The 22,195-nt window shown below is 44.9% G+C and overlaps 1 protein-coding gene across 1 annotated transcript in view; it reads right to left on the reverse strand.

Annotated features, from left to right (window-relative positions):
• The window catches only part of ZC3H18 (zinc finger CCCH-type containing 18), a 537,339-nt gene that overhangs the window by 307,128 nt on the left and 208,016 nt on the right, over positions 1-22,195 (reverse strand). Inside the window, exon 6 of the mRNA XM_085638957.1 lies at positions 15,990-16,158. Coding sequence (XP_085495083.1) covers positions 15,990-16,158 — 169 coding nt within the window. The remainder of the gene's footprint in view (positions 1-15,989; positions 16,159-22,195) is intronic.

The raw sequence follows: 22,195 nt of genomic DNA on the forward strand, positions 1-22,195 counted from the left end.
ATAATCACATAAATAGAGCTATGCAGGTGTAAAAACACCAAGAATGTACCTATATGAAATCTCCATAGGGATACATGGAGAGAGAAAAAAAAGACATTTGTAGTCTATCTCTGTCATTATCTTGGTCCAAACTACAGCCAATCAGGCGTCAGCACCTCTCCAGAACCTTCTCCTCAGAGTTCCTGACCTCAGATTTTTGAAGCACCAAAGTGTATGCATAGTTTATGAGGAGGAAAGAGCCTCTGAAGGGAGGAGGGAGGGTCGCATGTGAATCTATGAAAGACACCAATACTGGAGAACCACCTGTTTACAGGTAAGTAACAATTGTTCTTCTTCAGTATTGGGGTGTCTTTCATAGATTCACATGCTTGAATATGAATAGAAAGCAGTAACCATATTATTGTTTCCATAATGACATCAACGTGAGATCGCAATGATCATAAATCTTCTTATAAAAACATCACATATATATTCACATCTATATATATATATATTCAATGAAAAAACCATAGGTTTCACACGTTATAGTTAGCTGGACATTTTACTCATAAAAAAACCAATGAAATTCCCCCGTTATAGTTAGTGCAGGCAACTAGAACTCACGCGACCGCAATCCTCTGCTGATGCTAATACTGTATTTAGACACTTATTTGCCCATGTCTTCTTTCATTAAATTTTAGCTATACATATATTACAAATATTTTTTTTTCATAAAGACACATATGTCATCAGCAGAGGATTGCGGTCGCTTGAGTTATAGTTGCCTGCACTAACTATAACGGGGGAATTTCATTGGTTTTTTATGAGTAAAATGTCCAGCTAACTATAACATGTGTGAAACCTATGGTTTTTTCATTGAATTTGCAAGGTTTTTTAAATGCTAATTCCTAACTATAACGTGTGTGAAACCTATGGTTTTTTCAGTGAATTTGTACGTTTTGTTAAATGCTAAGTTACTTTACGCCGTTCGTGGCGTGCGCGCCCACTTAACGCAGTTCGTTCCGTGCGCGCGCCCACTTTACGCAGTTAGTGCCGTGCACGCACGGTGAGCACGCGGTGCGCTACGCGCACCGCGTGCCCACATTACGCTGGATGGGCCATGTACGCATCCACCGTCCGCACACGGAGGACATATTATGCGCTTCGTTGTTAAATGTTAAATGTTCATTTGCTCTGATATGCAATGCACAAATGGTGCCCCGGGCACCATTTGCACACGGGGTGGGGGAAAATGTGGATAATTTTTTTTTTATAATTAATTTACGGTAAGCCTAATCGCCGTTTTTTCGAAAAAATTTAAAATTGAATTTTTTGCCTTGGGGGTTCTTTTGGTACACCTTATTCAAGGCAAGGTGGTTAGGAGCCGTCTAACCAGCCCCTTTAAATGTTTTCCACCTTTGTTTTTCCTCCTCCCCTCAGAGTGCGAGAGAGAAAATGGCGGCCGCCGCTTCCTGGTTTCGACCGATTCGAATGTTTACTAAGATCTAACAGCCAATCAGAATCGCGCTCGCGCATGGCACCGTACGCGTACGGTAAGCTTACCGTAAGCGCACGGTAAGCTGCCACAGATATATATATTGATTTAAATGCTATTTTCTCAGGAACTACTGAACAGATTTACACCAGACCTACAAAAGGCACTTCCTTGACCTGTAGACTACCTCTCTGCCAAATTTCAAGTAACTCTGTTCAGCCGTTCAGGCTGTAGCTGTGTCTAAAGGTCCTATGGAAAAAGTGCATGGGAAAAACGCGTTTTGGGACCCCCCTTTTTTCTCAGCCCCCGCTTGACGAATCCCCCCGAGACTTTCAGGGTAGGAGCGGAGCGTAGCGCCCCATTAGTTTTGAAAATTTCGCGAGGATTCGTCGACCGGCGCCAAAGTTATTCCAAATAGAATGTTGCGGTTTTCCTATGGAAACAGGGTCCTAACTATAACTACCTACTGGCGACCGCCAGTAGGTAATATACACATATATGTATATATATATATATATATATATATATATATATATATATATCTGTCGACATACAGCATGTATATAAATGCAATGAATAGTATTGAACAGTAAATGGAAACAATATGGAGGCGGGAGGAAGAGGCTCACCTTATTTAAAAAGATTGCGCAGCACTGCCTGTCCCACTGCAGCATCCTCCTCGCTTAAAGCCGCCAAGTAGTAGTGCTTAGTAAACGTGTGTCTGGTCGACCACGTAGCTGCTCTGCAGATGTGTTGCAAAGGTACTCCAGCAAATAAGGCGGTAGATGATGATACTGCCCTAGTGGAGTGTGCTCTCACTGAAGACTGCAGTGGTTTGTTTGCCTTTTGATGGCAGAAGACAATAGCCGTCGAAATCCAGCGTGCAATCGTCGGTTTAGTAACCGGACGTCCTTTATGACAGCGTCCATACGCTATAAAAAGCTGATCGGATTTTCGAAACGAAGCTGTCCTGCTGATGTAGAACTTTAAACATCGTTTCACATCCAAAGAATGCAACCTTTGCTCTGCAGGTGTCTGAGGATTAGCAAAGAAAGTCTTTAATATCACTGGCTCGTTAATATGAAAATCAGAAGGCACCTTGGGTAGGAATGATGGATTGGTACGCAACACTACAGCATCCGGTTTGAACTGCAGGAAAGAAGGTTTGATGGTAAAAGCGTGGATGTCACTGACACGACGTGAAGACGTTAGTGCCAGAAGTAGGGCCACTTTCCAAGTTAGATATTTTAAGTCGGCCTTGTGAATGGGCTCGAACGGTGGTCTCATCAATTGCGCTAACACAATGTTAAGATGCCACAACGGAGGAGGGCGCCGAATTGGCGGAAATTTTCGAAATAAGCCTTTAAAAAATTGGCGGATTATTCTTGAGGAACAAAGGGAATTTGATCCATCCTGTCGGAAACGGGAAATCGCTGCTAGGAAAACCCGTACGGTTGCATGGGACAGTCCGGAACTAGCTAGGTGCAAGAAGAATGGTAGTAATTGGTGTGCCGTGGAATGTATTGGGTGGATTCCGTTAGAAGCACACCAGTGGCAGAATCTCTTCCATTTCAACTTGTACGTCCTGACTGTAGAGGGTGCTCTTGCTTGGGCCAAAATGTCCCTACAATCCTGCGGGATGTCTAGATGGGCGAACTCATGGTGTTCAGGTTCCAGGCCGATAAGCTCAGTGAGAAGGGATTCGGATGACAAATTCTCCCTTCGCTCATCGTGAGCAGATCTGTCCGAGGCTGCAGGAGGATTGGTTGGCATTGGGACAGCAGGAGCAATTCTGAGAACCATGCCTGTCGGGGCCAGCGTGGGGCTATTAGAATCAGGTGGCAAGGTTGTCTCCATCTTCCAAAGGACCCGAGGTATGAGGGGAATTGGAGGAAAAGCGTACGCAAATAGATTGCACCAGTTCATCAAAAGGGCATTTCCCTGCGACCCTTTGTGGGGATGCCAGCTTGCATAATCTCGGCATTTTCGGTTCTCCGGCGTAGCAAAGAGATCCAGCCGTGGACGACCCCATTGTTGGAATATCCTCTCTAGAGTTGGTTGGTGTAATTCCCATTCGTGGGTCGATGAGGAGGACCTGCTCAAGGAATCCGCTAGGACATTGGATATTCCTGGTAGATGAACTGCTGTAATCATGATGCGATGATTGAGAGACCAGTCCCAAATTGATTGAGCTAACCTGGACAGACTTGGGGATTTCGTTCCGCCCTGTTTGTTTACATAGTGCATACAGGTTGTGTTGTCTGTCTGTATTAGCACTGATTCTCCTTGGATTAAGGGTAGAAATGATTTTAGAGCCAGAAAAATCGCCATAAGCTCCAACCTGTTGATGTGCCAAGTTCTTTGATGTGTTGACCACCTTCCTTTTACAGAGAGATCTTCTAAATGCGCGCCCCATCCCTCTAATGAGGCGTCTGTCGTGATTGTCCTGTCCGGCGTCACCGACAGAAATGAAGTGCCTTTTGCTAAGTTGGCTGGTATTGTCCACCATTCGAGTGCTGAACTCATTTGATCTGTGACACATACCATGTCGTTGAAAGATCCCGAAACTTGACGCCATTGAACATCCAGTGCTTCCTGGATAGGACGTGTCCTTAGCCTGCAATGAGGAATCAAGGCAATGGACGATGATGCCATCCCCAGAAATGATTTTAACAGTCTTACAGAAACTGACTTTTTTGACCTGATCAAAGTCACCAGCCGTAGTATCTTCTGTAGACGCTCCTGGGAGAGAAACGCTTTTGCTGATACCGTTTCCAGAGTGGCTCCCAGAAAGTCCCTTTGTTGCGAAGGATGAAGTTGGGATTTCGTTGCATTTATGGAGAGACCTAATGAGCGAAACACCTCCTGGCATAGAAGCGTGTGTTGTCGCAGGTGAGTGCTTGACTGTGATTTTAGTAGACAATCGTCTAGGTATGGAAATATTTGCACTCCCTGGAGTCGCAGAAACGCTATCACTGGAGCTAGTACCTTTGTAAACACTCGAGGGGCCGAGCGCAGACCAACCGGTAACACTTTGAATTGGAAATCGTGTTGACCCACTCGAAAACGCAGGAACTTCCGATGACGTTGTAATATAGGGATATGAAAATAGGCATCCTGGAGATCTATCGTTGCCATGAAATCTTCCTGCGAGAGTAAACGCAAGATCTCTACTAGCGTCATCATACGAAAGGATTGGTTCTTTAGATATTTGTTGAGTGCCCTCAGATCGAGGATGGGCCTCCATTCTCCGTTCTTCTTTGTGATAAGAAAGAACTGGGAATAAAATCCTTTTCCCCTTTGAGATACTGGTACCAACTCTATAGCTCCTTTTTGCCTTAGAAGTCGAACTTGATGTAAAAGTTCTTTGATGTGAGCTGGTGGTGGTCCGGTGGGTGGTGTGGACGGAGGGAATTTGGTGAACTCTAAAGCGTGCCCCTTTTTCACAATGTCCAAAACCCAACGGTCCCTTGTAATGGAGGACCATTGAGAAAAGAACAGAGAGATTCGACCTCCAACTTTGTATGTCTGGTAAGAGTCATTGTCTTTTTGACGCGTTTCCTCTGTATGAGGATTTCCCTCTATACGACTTGGAGGCCTGCTGTCGTGATGATTGTTGGTGCTGGCTATATGAATAGCGGTTGGATCCTTGATTATAGGGTCTGTATTGATTATTCCCCCTTCGAAAATTTGAGGAGGTGCGGCGTACGCGTGCACCACGAGAAATGTTGTCTTTGAAAATGTAAATTTCCGAGAGATTTAGCAGTCTCAGTATCTTTCTTTATGGACTGGAGCGCTTCATCGACGTGATTTCCAAATAACGCCTCTCCGTCATAAGCCATGTTTAGAATCATGGACTGCACCTCCTGGCGAAAGGATGTCGATCGTAACCACCCCTGCCTGCGCAGAACAGCCGCTCCAGCAAGCTGACGGAAACCCGTGCATGTGATGTCCACTGCACAATCAATCATTTCCGCCGACGTAGCTTCTCCCTCTTGGAGCAACTTCATTGCTTCGCCTTTAGATGGCTCCGGCAGTTCTTGAACCAAAGTTGAAATATCAGCCCACACTTGTCGGTCATAACGACCCAAGATGGCCAAGGCATTAGCCGCTCTATCCACAGTAGAGGCCATTGAAGAAAACTTTCGCCCTATGGCATCCATTCGACGTCCGTCACGATCCAGTGGTGCGGTGACAGTAGACGCAGGATTTTTCGCCCTACTTTGCGCTGCCTGCGTAATGACGGACTCAGGTCTTGACTGACCAGTGAGGCATGCTGGGGTTACTAGTGGTGCCTTATACTTCTTTTCTAATCGAGGCACCTGTGCTGGCAAGGTATTCGGTGTTTTCATCAACTTCTTGCCTTCTTCCCAAATGAATTCCACAATGGGAATAGTATGCGTCTGTTTAAAAGGTTGACTCTTGAAATCATAAAGGAAACAATCTTCCTCTCTGCGCTCCGTTGTCAGTTTAAAACGTTGTGCCGCCCTTTCCATTAGTTGGTGAAAATTCGCTATGTCCACTGGAGCTGAGTCACCAGATACTACCGGAGAGGGGGATGGTGTTTGTGCCTGGTAATCGTCCCACTCCGCCATATCATCGTCGTTATCAACATCACCATCATCATCTGGGATTTCACCCTCTTCTCTTTCTTGAGGGACCTCCTCCACAGACTCATGGTGAGGTAAAAACCTCGCTGAAGGCTGTCTTGTTGGTGCTGACGGTATCGGGGGTGAAGGATTTCCAATCGGCACCGGAGTTATATTTGTCGAAACCACAAGAGTTGACGGAACCCCAGGATGTTGCGGAGACAGAGGAAAACGTTGGTTATAATCGTCCAACATGCGTTGGAGATTAGCTATGAGTGACAATGGCAGAGTCGCAGTTGAATGTTTCGCAGGGACCTGCTGCATGTAAACTGGATCTTCAGCCTCACTACTGTCATCCTGGCATTTAATTATTAAGTCGGATGGGCTTTGCGCCGTTCCAAAAGATTCAGGTAAACCTTCCTCGGACTCCTGTTCAGAGTCGCAAATAATGGTGATGGAAGCTGCGAATCGTCTACAGCAGTGGTCTTCAATCTGTGGGGCGCGACCCCAGGGGGGCCGTGGAGTCATGGGAAGGGGGTCGCGCTCTTCCTTTGCTAAAAGAAAACGTTCCAGACATGGTCGTTAAAATGCCTTCCCTGGAGTGGTATTCAGGGACTCTGCCATGCTGGAAAACAGAAACCAGGCAGACAGTTAAACTCACCTTTCTGCCAGTGTACTGCTGGCCTGAAAGAAATGCAAATGTACACAACGAGTTAATCTGCAAATCCTTTACATTTGCAGATTAACTCGTTGTGCACATTTGCATTTCTTTCAGGCCAGCAGTACACTTTCAGAAAGGTGTGTTTAACTGTCTGCCTGGCTTTGATTTCTCAGGAAAGGAGAGTGCTGTTGAAGTTCATTTATTGAATCACTTGAAACTTTTGGAGTGGTAGTGCACATAGTTAACTGAGCTGTGAAGTGCTTGCTTTTAATTGTCATTGTATTTAGATAGCTTTTACTATCCCTGAGAATGTGTTGAAGGGACAGTTATGTTTAAAAAAAAATGCATTACATAGGGTCTAGATATTACTAAAATCTATGGGACTCATTTACAATGAAATGGTGTAGGGCAGCTCCGCAAGTATTTTTGCTGCGCTGCCCTATGCCAATTCAAAAGGGCAGGATTGGACTGTATTTTTAAAATACAGTGCATTCCTTTCCTTTCTGGCTGCACACAATTTGGTGCATAGCGCCAACGCAGGCAGCCTTGCACCGTGGTGCAAGGGTGTCTGCATTGTTTGCAGGATTGTTTTTGTGTAAGAAGGCACGCCTTTCTGCGCAACAAAAACTCATGGAGGCTTTTTCCTCTTTCTATGTGTGCCACACAAAGAAAGAGGAAACAATTGAGGAGAAATAGATATTTCTCCTCATTACGCATCTCCGGGGGCAGCATACAGTTCTGACGCATCCTCAGGTTTACAGAACCCACCGCAACGCCCATGGAACGCCCCCACCCCCCTGGCACAGTGTAAGGCAACCCATCAACTTGCGCAGCGTTGCCTTACACCATATGTTAGAGCCCATGAAACGCCACACAAAATGACTTTGCGTGGCCTCATAGATATGGGTCTGCGCAACCAGAGCGTCATAAAAAATTATTCAGCGCAAGGGGCTTATAAATAAGCTCCAATATTTTGAAAGCAGCCCATATATTTTGGAAGCACCATTTTATCATAAAACATTTTGCGCATTTTGTAGCAGTCTATCTTATACTGTGTGCAATGCAAATATAAAATAAAGGCATGTCCCACTGAGTAACAATTTTTTAAAATCTATCTTTTATTCATTGAAGCTGCCTGTTATTTTATATGTAGCTACCGGATGGTGAAAGACCTAAAAAATATATGTATGTTTTAAATATGATGAATGATGTTCAGCCACCTCCAGTTACATGCAGCTGTAAATGCCAAGCTGTCAGCATCCCCTGAAATATAATATGCTTTTCCTCTAAAGCCGTGCAATAAAGTTGCAGCCCGTGCATTACAGCTATTATACCAAGGGCCACTGGAATTATGTGATTGTGAGGCTGCAGAGATTTTAAGCATGATTATAGATTTGTCGCATTTGCCACATAATCCATCATCTGCCACATAATCTGCTGATTTTAACCAAAAAATACGTATTTATTCAAAAGGTTCAAAAGTTAATAAAAAAGCAGCAACAGGTGTTGACGCTTAGTAGAAGGCCATTTGTAGAGCTGTGCTGGTCACCTTTTTGTTGCTTATTGCTATATTTGGGTGATAAACTGGTACTAAGGAGGTGCAACCACAGATTGACCGTTTCTCTGGTAAACATTTATGGTTGTCAATGATACAGAGTACCAGGTTTTAGAAATTTTTGTTGGGTCCTTATGCCTAAAAAATGTTGATGAGGGGTCTCGGCATCAAAAAGTTTGAAGACCACTGCTCTACAGGAATAATCTCGTCTTGCCTATCTAGGCCAGTACTAGGTGGCAATGGCATCAAGGGAACCACAGCGAAAGATGAAACCGGCGCTGAAGTCGCGGGAGGCAGCTGCTCCCTCAATGACCTTTGAGCAGATGACAGTCTGTTCACTTTTATCCTTATTGACGAACCTGCCGTCGACGGCTGCATGGTAGTCACCGAGGACGTTTTCGGAGAGGGCCTCGTCGACGGAGCTACCGTCGATGGAACGGTGGTCGACGGAACAATCGTCGACGAAATTTGTGCCGACAAACTTATCGTCGACGGAGCCGTCGTCGACGGAGCTGTCGTCGACGGAGCCGCCATCGGAATCTTCTTCCTCTTCGTCGACGGAGTAGCCGTCGACGAGATCGACGACGAAGTCGATCTCACACTCTTCGTCGACGACGAAGTCATCTTCGACGGAACCTATTCCTTCTTCGTCGACGACGATGTAATGGGCAATATAGAAGTCACCGACCTTGTGGTACTGATGGTTACCGTCGACGAGGATAACGTCGACAGGACAATCGTCGACGAACACGCTGCTGATGTCGTCGTCAGAGTCATCGTCGACGAGCCGGTCACTGCAGATTTCGTCGTCGGAAGCATCGTCGACGAGGCGGACAGTCTTTTTCCAGAAAACTGGGAAGTAGACGCCTCAACAGCCTGAGAACTAGGTCTCGAAGGCGATAAAGCAGTAGGTGAGTCAGCAGATGTGGCAGATGTCAAAGCCAAAGACAGTTTCTTTTTCTTCAGGAAGGGAGATAGCAACTCCTGCACACTACTGCGCTTTGAGGCTGTCTGGGAACGGCCAGAAATAAGGCTTTCAATATCAGAAACTGGATCCTCCTTATCTTTCAGTCTCTGTAGCCACAATAAGAGACGGCCTTCCCTGTCCTTCAAAGTCTTTGTAGAAAAGGTTCTACAAAATTTACATTTTGCCACCTCATGATCTGGGTACAAACAGTAAATACACTTACTGTGTGGGTCCTCAGAGAATAAACGCAGTTTTCCACACGAAGAACAAGGTCTAAACAAAGATTTCTTACTTGAAGACATTCTGACAGACAAAAACTGAGCAGAGCTCAGGGAGACTCCCTGTCACACGACGTGCGGAAGAAAATCTGAGGTCAGGAACTCTGAGGAGAAGGTTCTGGAGAGGTGCTGACGCCTGATTGGCTGTAGTTTGGACCAAGATAATGACAGAGATAGACTACAAATGTCTTTTTTTCTCTCTCCATGTATCCCTATGGAGATTTCATATAGGTACATTCTTGGTGTTTTTACACCTGCATAGCTCTATTTATGTGATTATTTATGTATATTATGACTATATATATTGCTATTTTTATTTACCGTGGGACTCCCACTCCGACGACGGGGAATATTCAAGCATGTGAATCTATGAAAGACACCCCAATACTGGAGAAACAACCCTCCTTCTAATGGCCCAAAACTGGCCCAGCAATTTTGCAATTGCACAAGCATAGAATGGTCTCGCATCTGTCTTTAAAATGCGTAGGGCATCGTTGTGGCTATATGTCCCAAGTTGTCTACATACCGGTGTTAGCCATTTCCTTCTGGGTCTAGCATGGGCGGCACAAGCAAAAAAGGCACGGCCTATAGATTTGTAAGGGCATGGACAAGAGGGACAACACTTAGGCTGTGATGAGTTTGTCAGCCACAAATTCATAAAAGCATTAATAGGTAAACAGCCATGTCTAAACTGGATGTACAGTTTCCTATCAGCCGGCACTTTGATAAAATCAAGATAAAATCTATCAGCCGGCTAGAAAGTTATGTCAGTAAAAACATCAGTTAAACAGCCATGACAAATTTTCAAAAAGTTCTTCTGTTCTACACATGCCCATTACTGAGATTTGAGTTGACTCCTGGAAAATGTAGGCAGGAGACCTTCTTGCTCCTTAGGCATACCAATGCCTGCCCAGATGGTATCTAAATGTTTAATCCATCCAATTTTATGATATTTATCCAAAGCAGAAACTTCTGTAAAAGCGGCGGCATAAGGGGCCAGATCTGGGGTTGGAACTAATCTATGCCAAAAGAGCAATGGGCGTAGGCTCACTTGGTCGTTTATAGACTTGATACCCAAGTCAAGTTTCAAGGGAAGAAGGGGGGTGCTTTGGGGGAGTGATACCAAGCTCCTAAGGAACTTGTTTTGCACTGTTGAAAGGGTATTAACATTGATAAATCGCCACAGTTCTGCCCCGTATAGCACACTACTCACAACCTTGCAACTATACAACTCGAGTGCGGGAGCTAGTGTACGAGAGACAATGTTCCCGCTGCAAAGACCCAGTTAACTGGGAAAATTTCAGGGACGCCTTTCCTAGGTGTTTCCTCCAGGCCATTCCCTCAGAGAACTGGATTCCCAAGTAATCAAATAAACCAACTTGCTCGAGTGGAACATTATCTATTAGCAAGTTACCTTTAAAGGATTTGTGGGGGGTTTAGCATCATCAACTTAGTTTTAGTAGTGTTGATGACCAAACCCCTCGCATCACAAAAGGCCTTAAAATGATTTAAAAGTTGTTGCAGGCCCATGGGGGTTTTGGACAGCAAAAGGGTGTCGTCTGAGAACAATAAGGTGGCTATTTTGTGATTTGCCAACGAGGGAGCATCGGCCGGGATGAAACACAAGAGGTCGGCCACCTGGTTTACATATAGGGAAAAGAGAGTGGGGGCCAGGACACACCCTTGACGTACCCCCCGCCGGATCTTAAATGGCTCGGTGGTTTGGCCCTGGTTGCCCCACCTCACACAGGCAAAATTATCCTCATGTAGCCTGATAAGTGGTTTTAAGATTTCCAGAGGCATACCCATGTCCCGAAGGACTTGCCACAGCAAACCCCTGGGGACTAGGTCGAAAGCTGTTTTAAGATCTATAAAGGCAAGATATAAACTGCCTTTGCCCAGCACAACTACCTTCCAATACAGCAAGACCAGGTGAAAAGCCTGATCGATGGTGCCGGTCTTCCGTCTAAAGCCCACCTAGAGCGAAGAGAGGATGTCATTCTCATCCATCCAGGTCTGACCAACTATTCAATAAATCTCTAGTCCAGAGCTTTGGCCTGACAGCATGGTGTGCCAAGACAAACATTTCTTTCTACACAGCTACACTGCCTTGGCTGAACGTTCCAACTATCTCTGCACAATGCAGTGCCATGAATCAGTTAACGAAAACAATTATGTTATGTTATGTTATGTTTTTGTAGTTTATAACGCGCACAGCTACTCCTGGGAGTGTCCCGGCGCGAGCTCAGAGGACAGAGACACAGAGGCAGTTAGAACAAGAAGGTTTTCAGGTGTTTCCTGAACAACAGTGAATCCTGAGTAGCACGTAAGGATAATGGCAGCGCATTCCACAGCAAAGCAGCCTTAGAAGCAAGAGATCTGCTCCCTATGCGATGAAGACGAACGCGTGGGGTATTCGCAAGGAGCTGTGAAGATGATCTCAAAAGCCTGGTAGGCCTGTAGAAAGAGAAGCGCTTCCTAAGATAGAGAGGCCCTCCATCGTATAGAGCGCAATGAGCAAGAATCAAAGCCTTGAATTCAACGCGTTTCTTGACTGGCAGCCAGTGCAGCAGGTGGAGCGTAGGCGTAATGCAGTTTCTGATGGGAAGATTAACCACCAGCCGGGCTGCTGCATTTTGGATAATCTGTAATCTTTTAAGTAGGTAGTCAGGAAGGCCAACGTAAAGACCGTTAGCATAATCCAGGCGGGATAAAATCAGAGCCCTGACCACTGTTTCCTTAGCAGGTCTAGGAAGCAAAGGTAAGAACTTTCGCAGGGATCTGAGAATGCCGAAACAGCAGCCTGTAAGTTTCTTAATCTGAGTCTGAAAGGACAGCTGCTCGTCAAACCAGACCCCCAAGTTCTTTACAGGAAGCCCCGTGCAGGAAGGAGAGGGATAGGCAGAGGGCCAGAGAGAGTCTCTGAAACAAGGAGGAAATTTGCCGTATAGTAAAATTTCCGTCTTATCCTCATTACACTTCAATTGGGTGCCGGATAGCCAATGAAAAACCGCTGACAGACAGCCCTGTACTCTGGTGGTAGAGAAATCATATTTACTCCATGTGAACAGGAGCTGAGTGTCGTCGGCATAAGCAACAACTTTAGCCCCACATTCCTCTGCCAGTTGAACTACGGGTGTGACAGATATTAAAAAGCAGGGGACTCCGCGAAGATCCCTGAGGCACACCGGTAGTAACAGGTTGAGGGGGCGATGCAAAAGGCGGGAGCCAGACCTGTTGGGACCGTTGAGAGAGAAAGGATTTCAGCCACTTCCAGGCGTGACCAGTAATGCCGATATCGGCCAACCGAGACAATAGCATCGCATGCGGCACGGTGTCGAATGCAGCCGACAGATCCAAAAGGATAAGGGCTGCACTTCCACCCCCATCCAGACACTCGCGAATAGCCTCCGAGACCTCAACCAAAGCAGACTCGGTGCTGTGTGCGGCTCTAAAACCCGATTGAGCCGGATGGAGAAGCCCCGATTTCTCAACAAAAGCAGTAAGCTGTCTGTTGACCACTTTTTCGCAGATTTTCGCCAAGCAAGGAAGTAGAGAAATCGGGCGATAGTTGGCAGGATTGCCAGAGTCAAGGGAGGGCTTTTTAAGCAGCGGGATGATTTTGGCTTGTTTCCATACACGTGGGACCTCAGCCTCTGTGAGGGACAAATTGACAAGCGAATTTACCTCCAGGTTGACTGTCTCAGCAATGGAGGCCAACAGCCTGGCCGGGCACGGATCAGACGGGGACCCTGACTTAAGAGATTGCAATAATTTCAGGGACTCGGAGGGGTCCACAGGGGAAAAAGAAGAGAATACCACCGTTGGAGAGGGACCTCCAGCTATGGGCACACAATCACCGGCAAACGTCGCCTGAATGGACAGAATTTTAGCAGCAAAAAAGTCCGATAGTTTTCCGCACCAGGACGCAGAGACAGGGAGTTTGGTGGCCATAGCTTCCGGGGCCATAAAACTTTGAACAATTGAAAAGATTTCTTTAGAATTGTTACTAGCGGACTCAATCCGCTGAGTATAGTACAGGCTCTTCGCCTGACGGATGGCCTGGTAGTACGTCTTCTGTGCATCTCTCAACGCCTTCTTAGCAGTAGGACAGAAGGCGATACGCCAAATGCGTTCCAGCTTTTTACAGTGCCCTTTAAGCTGTTTCAAATTAGGAGAAAACCAAGGTTGCGAGGGAGACTCTCTGTGACGGCGACGGCAAGACATGGGAGAAAGACTGTCCACAGCTCGGCCAATCCAACCCAGGAAGCAAGCAAGGGCTCCGTTGAGGTCAGTCGGAAGAGTAACCCTAGTGTTGTTAAGGCAGAGCCGAAAAGCCAGAGGATCAATTTTGGCCGACGGGGGACACGAGTTGACCTGTTGGTCAGCTGCCCCTTCCCTCATAGACCACGCAAAACAGGTGAGGAAATGATCAGACCAAGAGACTTGAAGCGGGGTTGCCACAGAAATAGGAAAATTAGAACAGATAGGGTCCAAAATATGACCGCCACAATGGGTAGGGAGGCTAACCCATTAGGTAAGCTGGGCTAATTCAACTGCTTCTAGAAAGGCTTGACTGTCATTTAAATCTTGTTGGTCAAGGTGTATATTGAAGTCTCCCAAAAAGAGATATTGCGAAAATCGCAGAGCGCGGGAAACAAGCACCTCGCCAAGACCACTGAGAAAAGGACCGGCATAACCAGGTGGCCTATAGACTAGGGTGCCGGCCAGCGTAGAATGGGCCGAGAAAACAATAATGAAATCGAGGAGTTCACTCTGGTCTAACGAGAGATTATTACCCAGAGTTATCCACCAGATATTTCTGTAAACAATGGCTACGCCACCCCCCCTACCACACAGGCGATCAGCTCTGCAGATCGAATAGCCTGCTGGGATTGCCAACTGAACAATGGGATTAGAAGCATCATTCATCCAGGTCTCCGTGATAAACAGCAGATCGAGGTGTTGGTCCAGGATAAGGTCAAAAATATCCTGGTAATGTTTTACCAATGACCGACTATTTATCATGGCAGCTTTAATAGTTGGATGAGCTCTAGAGCTATCCGCCCCCCTGAGGCGGGATTGTAGTCCTCTAGGAGCATGGCTCAGATGGAATTGACAGACAGTACATGATAGAGGATGGCTACAGCTCACATCCCAATTCGGGATAGGGGAACAGGATGGGGGTCTAAGAGACAGTAGATCATCGTGGCTGTAAGTCAACAGGCCTCCCGGTAGATGAGTGGCACGGGCAGCGCAACTGGCGCTGTAAGCGGTCGGGACGCGGACGGGCGCAGACGGGCTTGCCTTAGGCACGCCTTCAGCGCGCCCGCTGCGCGTCCGTGCGGCGCGCATCAAATAGTCGTCCCGTGTGCGCGCGACTAGAGCGCCCCAGACCCAAGATGGCGGCTCTCAGCGGCACAGCGAGGGACCAGGAAATGGTGGAACACACACATACACAGGTAAAAACGAGATAAAACCAAAGGATGGGGACGTCGTGATAAAATGTAATTCAATTTTTTAAAGTGCAAGTATGAGGACCATTCCACTCAAATGTGCAAATAAGCAATTTCATGTGCAAAAGATATAGAGCAAATCAGCAAAGATGTAGAGCAAATCAGCAAGGGTACGCCTGACTAACACGGGCGTGGTGTCAGCTAAGCCTCAGAGCGCCGCGCGTCCGTCCGGCGCGCATCAAATAGTCGTCCCGTGTGTGCGCGACTAGAGCGCCCCAGACCCAAGATGGCGGCTCTCAGCGGCACAGCGAGGGACCAGGAAATGGTGGAACACACACATACACAGGTAAAAACGAGATAAAACCAAAGGATGGGGACGTCGTGATAAAATGTAATTCAATTTTTTAAAGTGCAAGTATGAGGACCATTCCACTCAAATGTGCAAATAAGCAATTTCATGTGCAAAAGATATAGAGCAAATCAGCAAAGATGTAGAGCAAATCAGCAAGGGTACGCCTGACTAACACGGGCGTGGTGTCAGCTAAGCCTCAGCCTTATGCACAAGCGTATAGCCACACACATCTCATGATGAATGTTGGACAATGCTTGAACAGAGCATCTCAATGAACAAAGCAAACAAAGAGTTTATGGAATGCTCACTCTTTACATTGAGAAAAATATCAATTTTTCCTCAAGCCATTGCATTATGCAAGCATATAATTGAAGAACAGCACATTACAAAATGACATTTGCAGTTAGTGATTAGATTCCTACATCAGTAAACATGAAAATAAACCAACTGTGGGAAAGCATCAGATTGTTAACATCAGATTAGGAGAAATCGGCTAACAGACGAGAACCACTAAAATAACTACACAAGGAAAGGAGCAATATGCCAATTTATTGTCATGACAAAAGTAACCAGAATCTGCTAACCTATGGATTTTCACGAAAGCAATTATGGATTATGTCTTTGATGACAATCCAGAAGCTAAAGCTCAGCACTTACCTTTTTTTGGACATTGACTGCTGCAGCTGCCAAATTTGCCCGATATGGATATGGTGCATCTGCATACTGGACTCGAAAGCTTTCATACTGGATTCTAAAGTTTTCATACTGCCCGCCTCTCCAGAGTCTCTCCATATCAGGGTCACCATATGCGTCTGCATAGGGATCACTTTTGCATAAAGAGAAATAAGAACATTTTAGACATAAGACAATAAACCTTTAAATATAGTGAACTTTGTAAAATAAACAAGTTATCGATCTTGGGAACTTTTCTGTTCTTTCAAAGAGATGTTCACATAATACTCGCAAGCAGGTCCACTAATACATAATGTAACATACAAAGTTAAGCTAAAAGGTCACAAAAGATGCAGCATCTTATATTGAGTCTCAAAATAAGAAAGGGGTCCTTCTCACCAAAGGGACATGACGTCAAAATAGACACTAAGTCAGAAACACTTATTTAGAGCATACCATCATGGATACACACCCAAAAAGATCACCAACGTCTATAGCAGAAGCCAAAAGCTAATATCAAAATATTTTATTCAATGGATCCTTTGTTTAAATTAAAAAAAACTAAAATACAATATAGACAATAGGCCAAAAGTTAGCACAACATATATAAAATAATCCTCATAACATTAAAAAAATGGTAGAATTGGTAATGAAGTTTAAAATATAAAGCACACCAAGCACCAAATCAATGATCATTACAGGTTCAACATTTAATATACTGCTGTTGTTTTATCAATGGGAACCAATTCGATTTGGTGCTTATAAATAGCAAGTAGCGACGCGTTTCGATGGTACAAGTTGATCCAACCACCTTCTTCAGGCTTAATGATACGATGTCTCACAACACTTTCATCAAAAATGGTGATGAAGAAATTCTAAAACGAGGCTCTATCTCCTCCAGAACAACAGATCTTCTCTCTCCTGTCTCCCTCAATCATTGATGGACTGAAGGCGAGAAAAGACTCACTTATACCCTTTCCTTGGGCCAATCAGTATGCAGGCACAGATGAACATCTCTTGAAATATAGAATAGGCCAATTTCCAGGTGTTTTAACAGAACTTCTTATGGCAACCACTTGTCATTAAAACGGAGCCAAATGCCTGGACTAAACAGCCTCCTGGCGTGCTCCGGTCGTCATGACGACCGGAGCATGCCAGGAGCCAAATGCCAGGACTAAACAGCTTCCTGGCGTGCTCCGGTTGTCATGAAGGTCGAAGCACACCAGGAGGCTGTTTAGTCCCGGCAACTGGCTCCGTGTTAAGGACAAGTGGCTGCAATAAGAAGTTCTGTTAAAAGACCTGGAAATTGGCCTATTCTATATTTCAAGGCAGGTTCATCTGTGCCTGCATACCGATTGGCCCAAGCAAAGGGTACAAGTGAGAGTCTTTTCTCACCTTCAGTCTATCAATGATTAAGGGAGACACGAGAGAGAAGATCTGTTGTTTTGGAGGAGATAGATCCCTTTTTAGAATATCTGCATCACCATTTTTGATGAAAGTGTTGGGAGACATCGTATCATTAAGCCTGAAGAAGGTGGTTGGATCAACTTATACCACCGAAACATGTCACTACTTGCTACTTATAAGCACCAAATTGAATTGGTTCCGATTGATAAAACAACAGCAGTATATTATTAAGTGTTGAACCTGTGACAATCATTGATTTGGTGCGCTTTATATTTTAAACTTCATTACCAATTGTATTTTCCCATTTTTGTAAATTTTATGAGGATTATTTTATGTATGCTATGCTAACTTTTGGCCTATTGTCTATATTGTATTTTTAATTTAAACAAAGGATCCATTGAATAAACCATTTTTATATTCGCTTTTGACTTTGCTATATTCGTTGGTGACCTTTTGGGATGTGTATGAATGTGTTATGTATCCATGATGGTATGCTCTAAATAACCCAAAGAGAAGTGTTTTCTGACTTAACTTTTTTCATGTAACACAATAAAATGCCAAGTCATTCATCACAAAAACTCTAGAATCACCTCAGCACATAGGAGCAATTGCTGCAAAACATTGTGAAGGTGCTCCTTGGAATGGAAACTTGTAGAACACAAGGAAATTCTAATAAGAGTACGAGCAAAAGTAGAAAAACTTAGGGCACCCAGCTACGGCTATCACCTAACCCTCTCCCTCTCTCTCTCCTGTGACCGGCATATCCCATTGAGGATACCTGGTTCAAATGAAGGTCTAAAGAAAGATTTGTCCAGTGCTGCAATAAGAAAAATAGAGCTACGGTGAATAAGACTTCATAAAATGAGACATATGTAAACAATCTAAATCTAGAATAGTGGGTAATCAGAAAAGATTGGAGACTAATGGCCTCATGCTAAATGGCAAGTTATTTGTCATAGTAATACCAAGCTCGAAAATACTGATAACTCAGGTATTGTCAAGGTGTGGCGTCATTGCTGGCATGTGTAATTACCAGGATTTTCCCTCTTTCCAATTAGTTTTATCCATTCACATTTCACAATCTTTTCCATGGTGAAATGTAAACAGCTATATTTTCAAATTTTGGGCAAATTTGCTCAACTTCTACATTCTAATCAGGCTCAAACTACACCTTCTGTAATCTAAAATCTAATGAAATCTATTTTCCAGGAGGACCTGCCATCGAAGAAGCAATAAAAAGGGTTCACTTAGTCCGTATCAACAAAACTTGAACCGTTTTCATATCTATTTTTCTGACATTTTTATTGCATGTAGAATATATTATGAAAGGAGATTCAAAATAAATATTTAGTACAATTAAAATGTCCTAAGTTCACAAGGAAGGCATTTCTGTTAACAGAAACAATAAATAAGCTATCTAAGAGCAAAACCTTATTTGTAATATTTAAATGAGAAGACGAGTCAAACTTTGGCGGAACGAACATTGCCCAATCCTTTAAACAAAGAAGCATTGGCAAACCGATCTTACATTTATAATGAGAGTGCGAAGCAAGTGGCTCTGCCAATGCTGGTTTGTAAAGTATTGTTTAGAAATGTTAAAAGAAATATCAAAATACTTGAAGGAAAGCAAACATATCATAGTATCTCTAAACTGCATATTGAGTTTAATATTTTCAATATTTATAAATGGCTTAATTTATTTTTTTAATGCTTTTCACTCAGGAAACTGAACAGAATTAAAAAAGATTCATGAAGTTTATAGTAAAACACCTGCCAATACCGTATTTACTTTCCACAGGACTCGGACCTGTAACACGATCCAGCTATCTGATCCTCTGCATTAGTCCAATAAGCACATTTATGGGCTGCCAGGATAAAAGACATCTCTTCAGCCATTTCACTTTAACACCTGCTGCCTCAAAAGCCACCTGAGTGAGTGTGACTGCCGACACGCTCCCCAGCACCATAAAAACCGTTGTATGACAAAGCCTGAGCTTTTTTGCAATATATAAAATGCCGGACATAATACAAAAACAACCATTAGACGCTAATCTTTTGTCATACCCTGGCAAAAATATACTTGTTGCTATGCTTTTACATACCAGCTGAGCGGGTTGTGGGAGTGACAGAGTGCCAGGACACAGGTATTTTCCGAAGTGGTGGGGCTCTGGTTGCGGGAGGGGAGAAATAAATCGCAAAATGGAGAGCAAAAAAAATGATGCACTCATTGGGCGTTCCGAGTGAAAAAGAAGGAATATGCTACTTACCAGTATGCATCTGTTCTTGGCATGTAGAGCTGCAGATCAACACACTTTTGCATAGATCGCCATCTGGTGTTGGGCCCGGATGTTTGCAGTTTGTTTTTCCTCTCGGAAAGTCTTTGGAAGTCACGAGGTCGGTGACTCCTCCTTTGGATCGTATTGCGCATGGGCTTCGGCTCCATCCTCAGATTGTTTTTCGCCAGCAGGGAAAGATGGAGCGTAGTAACAACAGTGAAGAAACCCATGTGTGTTGTATCTAAATAAGATAGACTGGAACAGATACAGGTAGCCGGGGAGGCGGGTGGGCGTGTGTAGAGCTGCAGCTCTACATGCCAAGAACAGATGCATACTGGTAAGTAGTATATTCCGTTCGAGGCATATGAGCTGCCGATTACACACTTTTGCATAGACTATATAGCAGTTCCCAAGCTTAGCGGCGACCACCGGTATCTGTTGCAGTGGTTTGAAACTGTGTTTTTAGTACAGCCTGGCCCACACTAGCTTGTTGCTTGGTTTGCACATCTACACAATAGTGTTTAGTAAAAGTGTGCGGTGCTGACCATGTAGCTGCTTTGCAGATATCATCTAGTGGGATGTTCCCTAGAAAAGCCATGGAAACCCCTATCTTCCGTGTAGAACGGGCTTTAGGGGGAACGGAAAGCGTTCGTTTTGCTTTGTGGTAGCAAATCTGGATGCATTTTACAATCCACCTAGCTATCCCTGATTTTGAGATGGGGTTGCCCTTGTGTGGTGGGGAGAAAGAGACAAACAGTTGTTTGGTCTTTCTGAAAGGTTGTGTTCTTTGCATATAGTAAAGTAGGGCTCGTTTGACATCTAGCGTGTGCAGAGCCCTTTCTGCAACGGTCTGAGGTTGCGTGAAAAATACTGGTAATTCCACAGATTGGTTTAGGTGAAAAGGGGAAATGACTTTAGGTAAGAATTTTGGGTTGGTACGGAGAACAACCTTGTTCTGGTGCATTTGAAGAAAAGGTTCTTGTATGGTAAGTGCTTGTATATCACTGACCCTTCTAAGGGAAGTGATGGCTACATGGAAAGCTGTTTTCCATGTGAGGAATTGCAGTTCGCATTTATGCAAAGGTTCGAAGGGAGGCCCCATCAGTCTTGTCAGAACGATATTTAAGTTCCACACAGGAGAGGGTGGTACTCTAGGGGAAATTATTCTTTTGAGGCCTTCCATGAAGGCTTTAATGGCAGGTACTCTGAAAAGTGATAGGTGCTGCCTGTTTTGTAAGTAAGCTGCGATTGCTGTGAGGTGTAGCCGAATGGAGGTATAGGCTAGATTACACCTTTGTAGGTGGAGTAAGTAGCATATGATGTGTCGTATAGACACGTCTAGAGGATTGATTGTATTGTTATGGCAATAAACAACAAATCGTTTCCACTTGCCAGCGTAGCAGGCTATAATGGTAGGGCGTCTAGCTTCTCTGATGACGTTCATACAGTCAGGGGAAAGGTTTAGGTACCCGAATTCTAGGATTTCAGGAGCCAGATCGCAAGGTTGAGCTGAGCTGGGTCCGGGTGCCTGATCGCTCCATGGTTCTGGGTTAGGAGGCATGGTGATAGGTGTAGCTTTTGGTGTGGTACTACCGAGAGTTCCAGCAGCGTGTTGTACCACGGTTGTCTGGCCCACGTTGGAGCTACTAGGATCAGTGTGAGGGAGTGCTGTTGTAGCTTTCGCACCACTAATGGAATGAGTGGGAGAGGCGGAAAAGCGTACGCAAATTTGCCTGACCAGTTCATCCATATCGCATTTCCTTTGGACAATGGGTGTGGGTATCTGGCGGTGAAGCTTGGGCATTTTGTGTTTTCGTGGGTGGCGAAGAGGTCCATCTGTGGATGCCCCCACATTTGAAAGAACAGATGAAGAACCTGTGGGTGAAGTTCCCACTCGTGGATCTGTTGTGTCTGTCTGCTGAGCAGATCTGCCACGGTGTTTTGGACTCCTGGGACATGTTGAGCTAGGAGAAAGATTCTGTGGGGAATTGCCCATCTCCATATGCTCTGTGCTAATTGAGAGAGCTGTGGAGAGTGTGTGCCGCCTTGTTTTTGAATATAATACATGGCCATCATGTTGTCTGTGTGAATGAGGACTGCCTTGCCTGAAATCCGTGGTTGAAAGAATTTCAAGGCTAGAAAGATTGCTAGTAACTCCAGATGGTTGATATGGAGTAACTTTTGTTGCGGCGTCCATGTGCCCTGCACTGTGAGGTGTAATAGATGAGCTCCCCAGCCGGAGAGCGATGCGTCCGCTGTTAGTATTATTTGTGGAACCGGGTCCAGGAACGTTCGACCTTTGTAAAGGTTTGTGGTGTTTCACCACTGCAGAGAGCGATGGGTGCGACCGTCTACCAACACCAGATCTGTTAGTTGCCCCTGGGCCTGGTTCCATTAGCGTGCTAAGCACTCTTGGAGTGGACGCATCTGGAGTCTTGCGTGAGGCACTATGAAAATGCAAGAGGCCACCATCCCTATCAGTTTCATAAACACTCGTGCTGGAAGGGA

Source organism: Triturus cristatus, chromosome 12 (genome assembly GCF_964204655.1).
Source record: "Triturus cristatus chromosome 12, aTriCri1.1, whole genome shotgun sequence".
NCBI classification, from domain to species: Eukaryota; Metazoa; Chordata; class Amphibia; order Caudata; family Salamandridae; genus Triturus; species Triturus cristatus.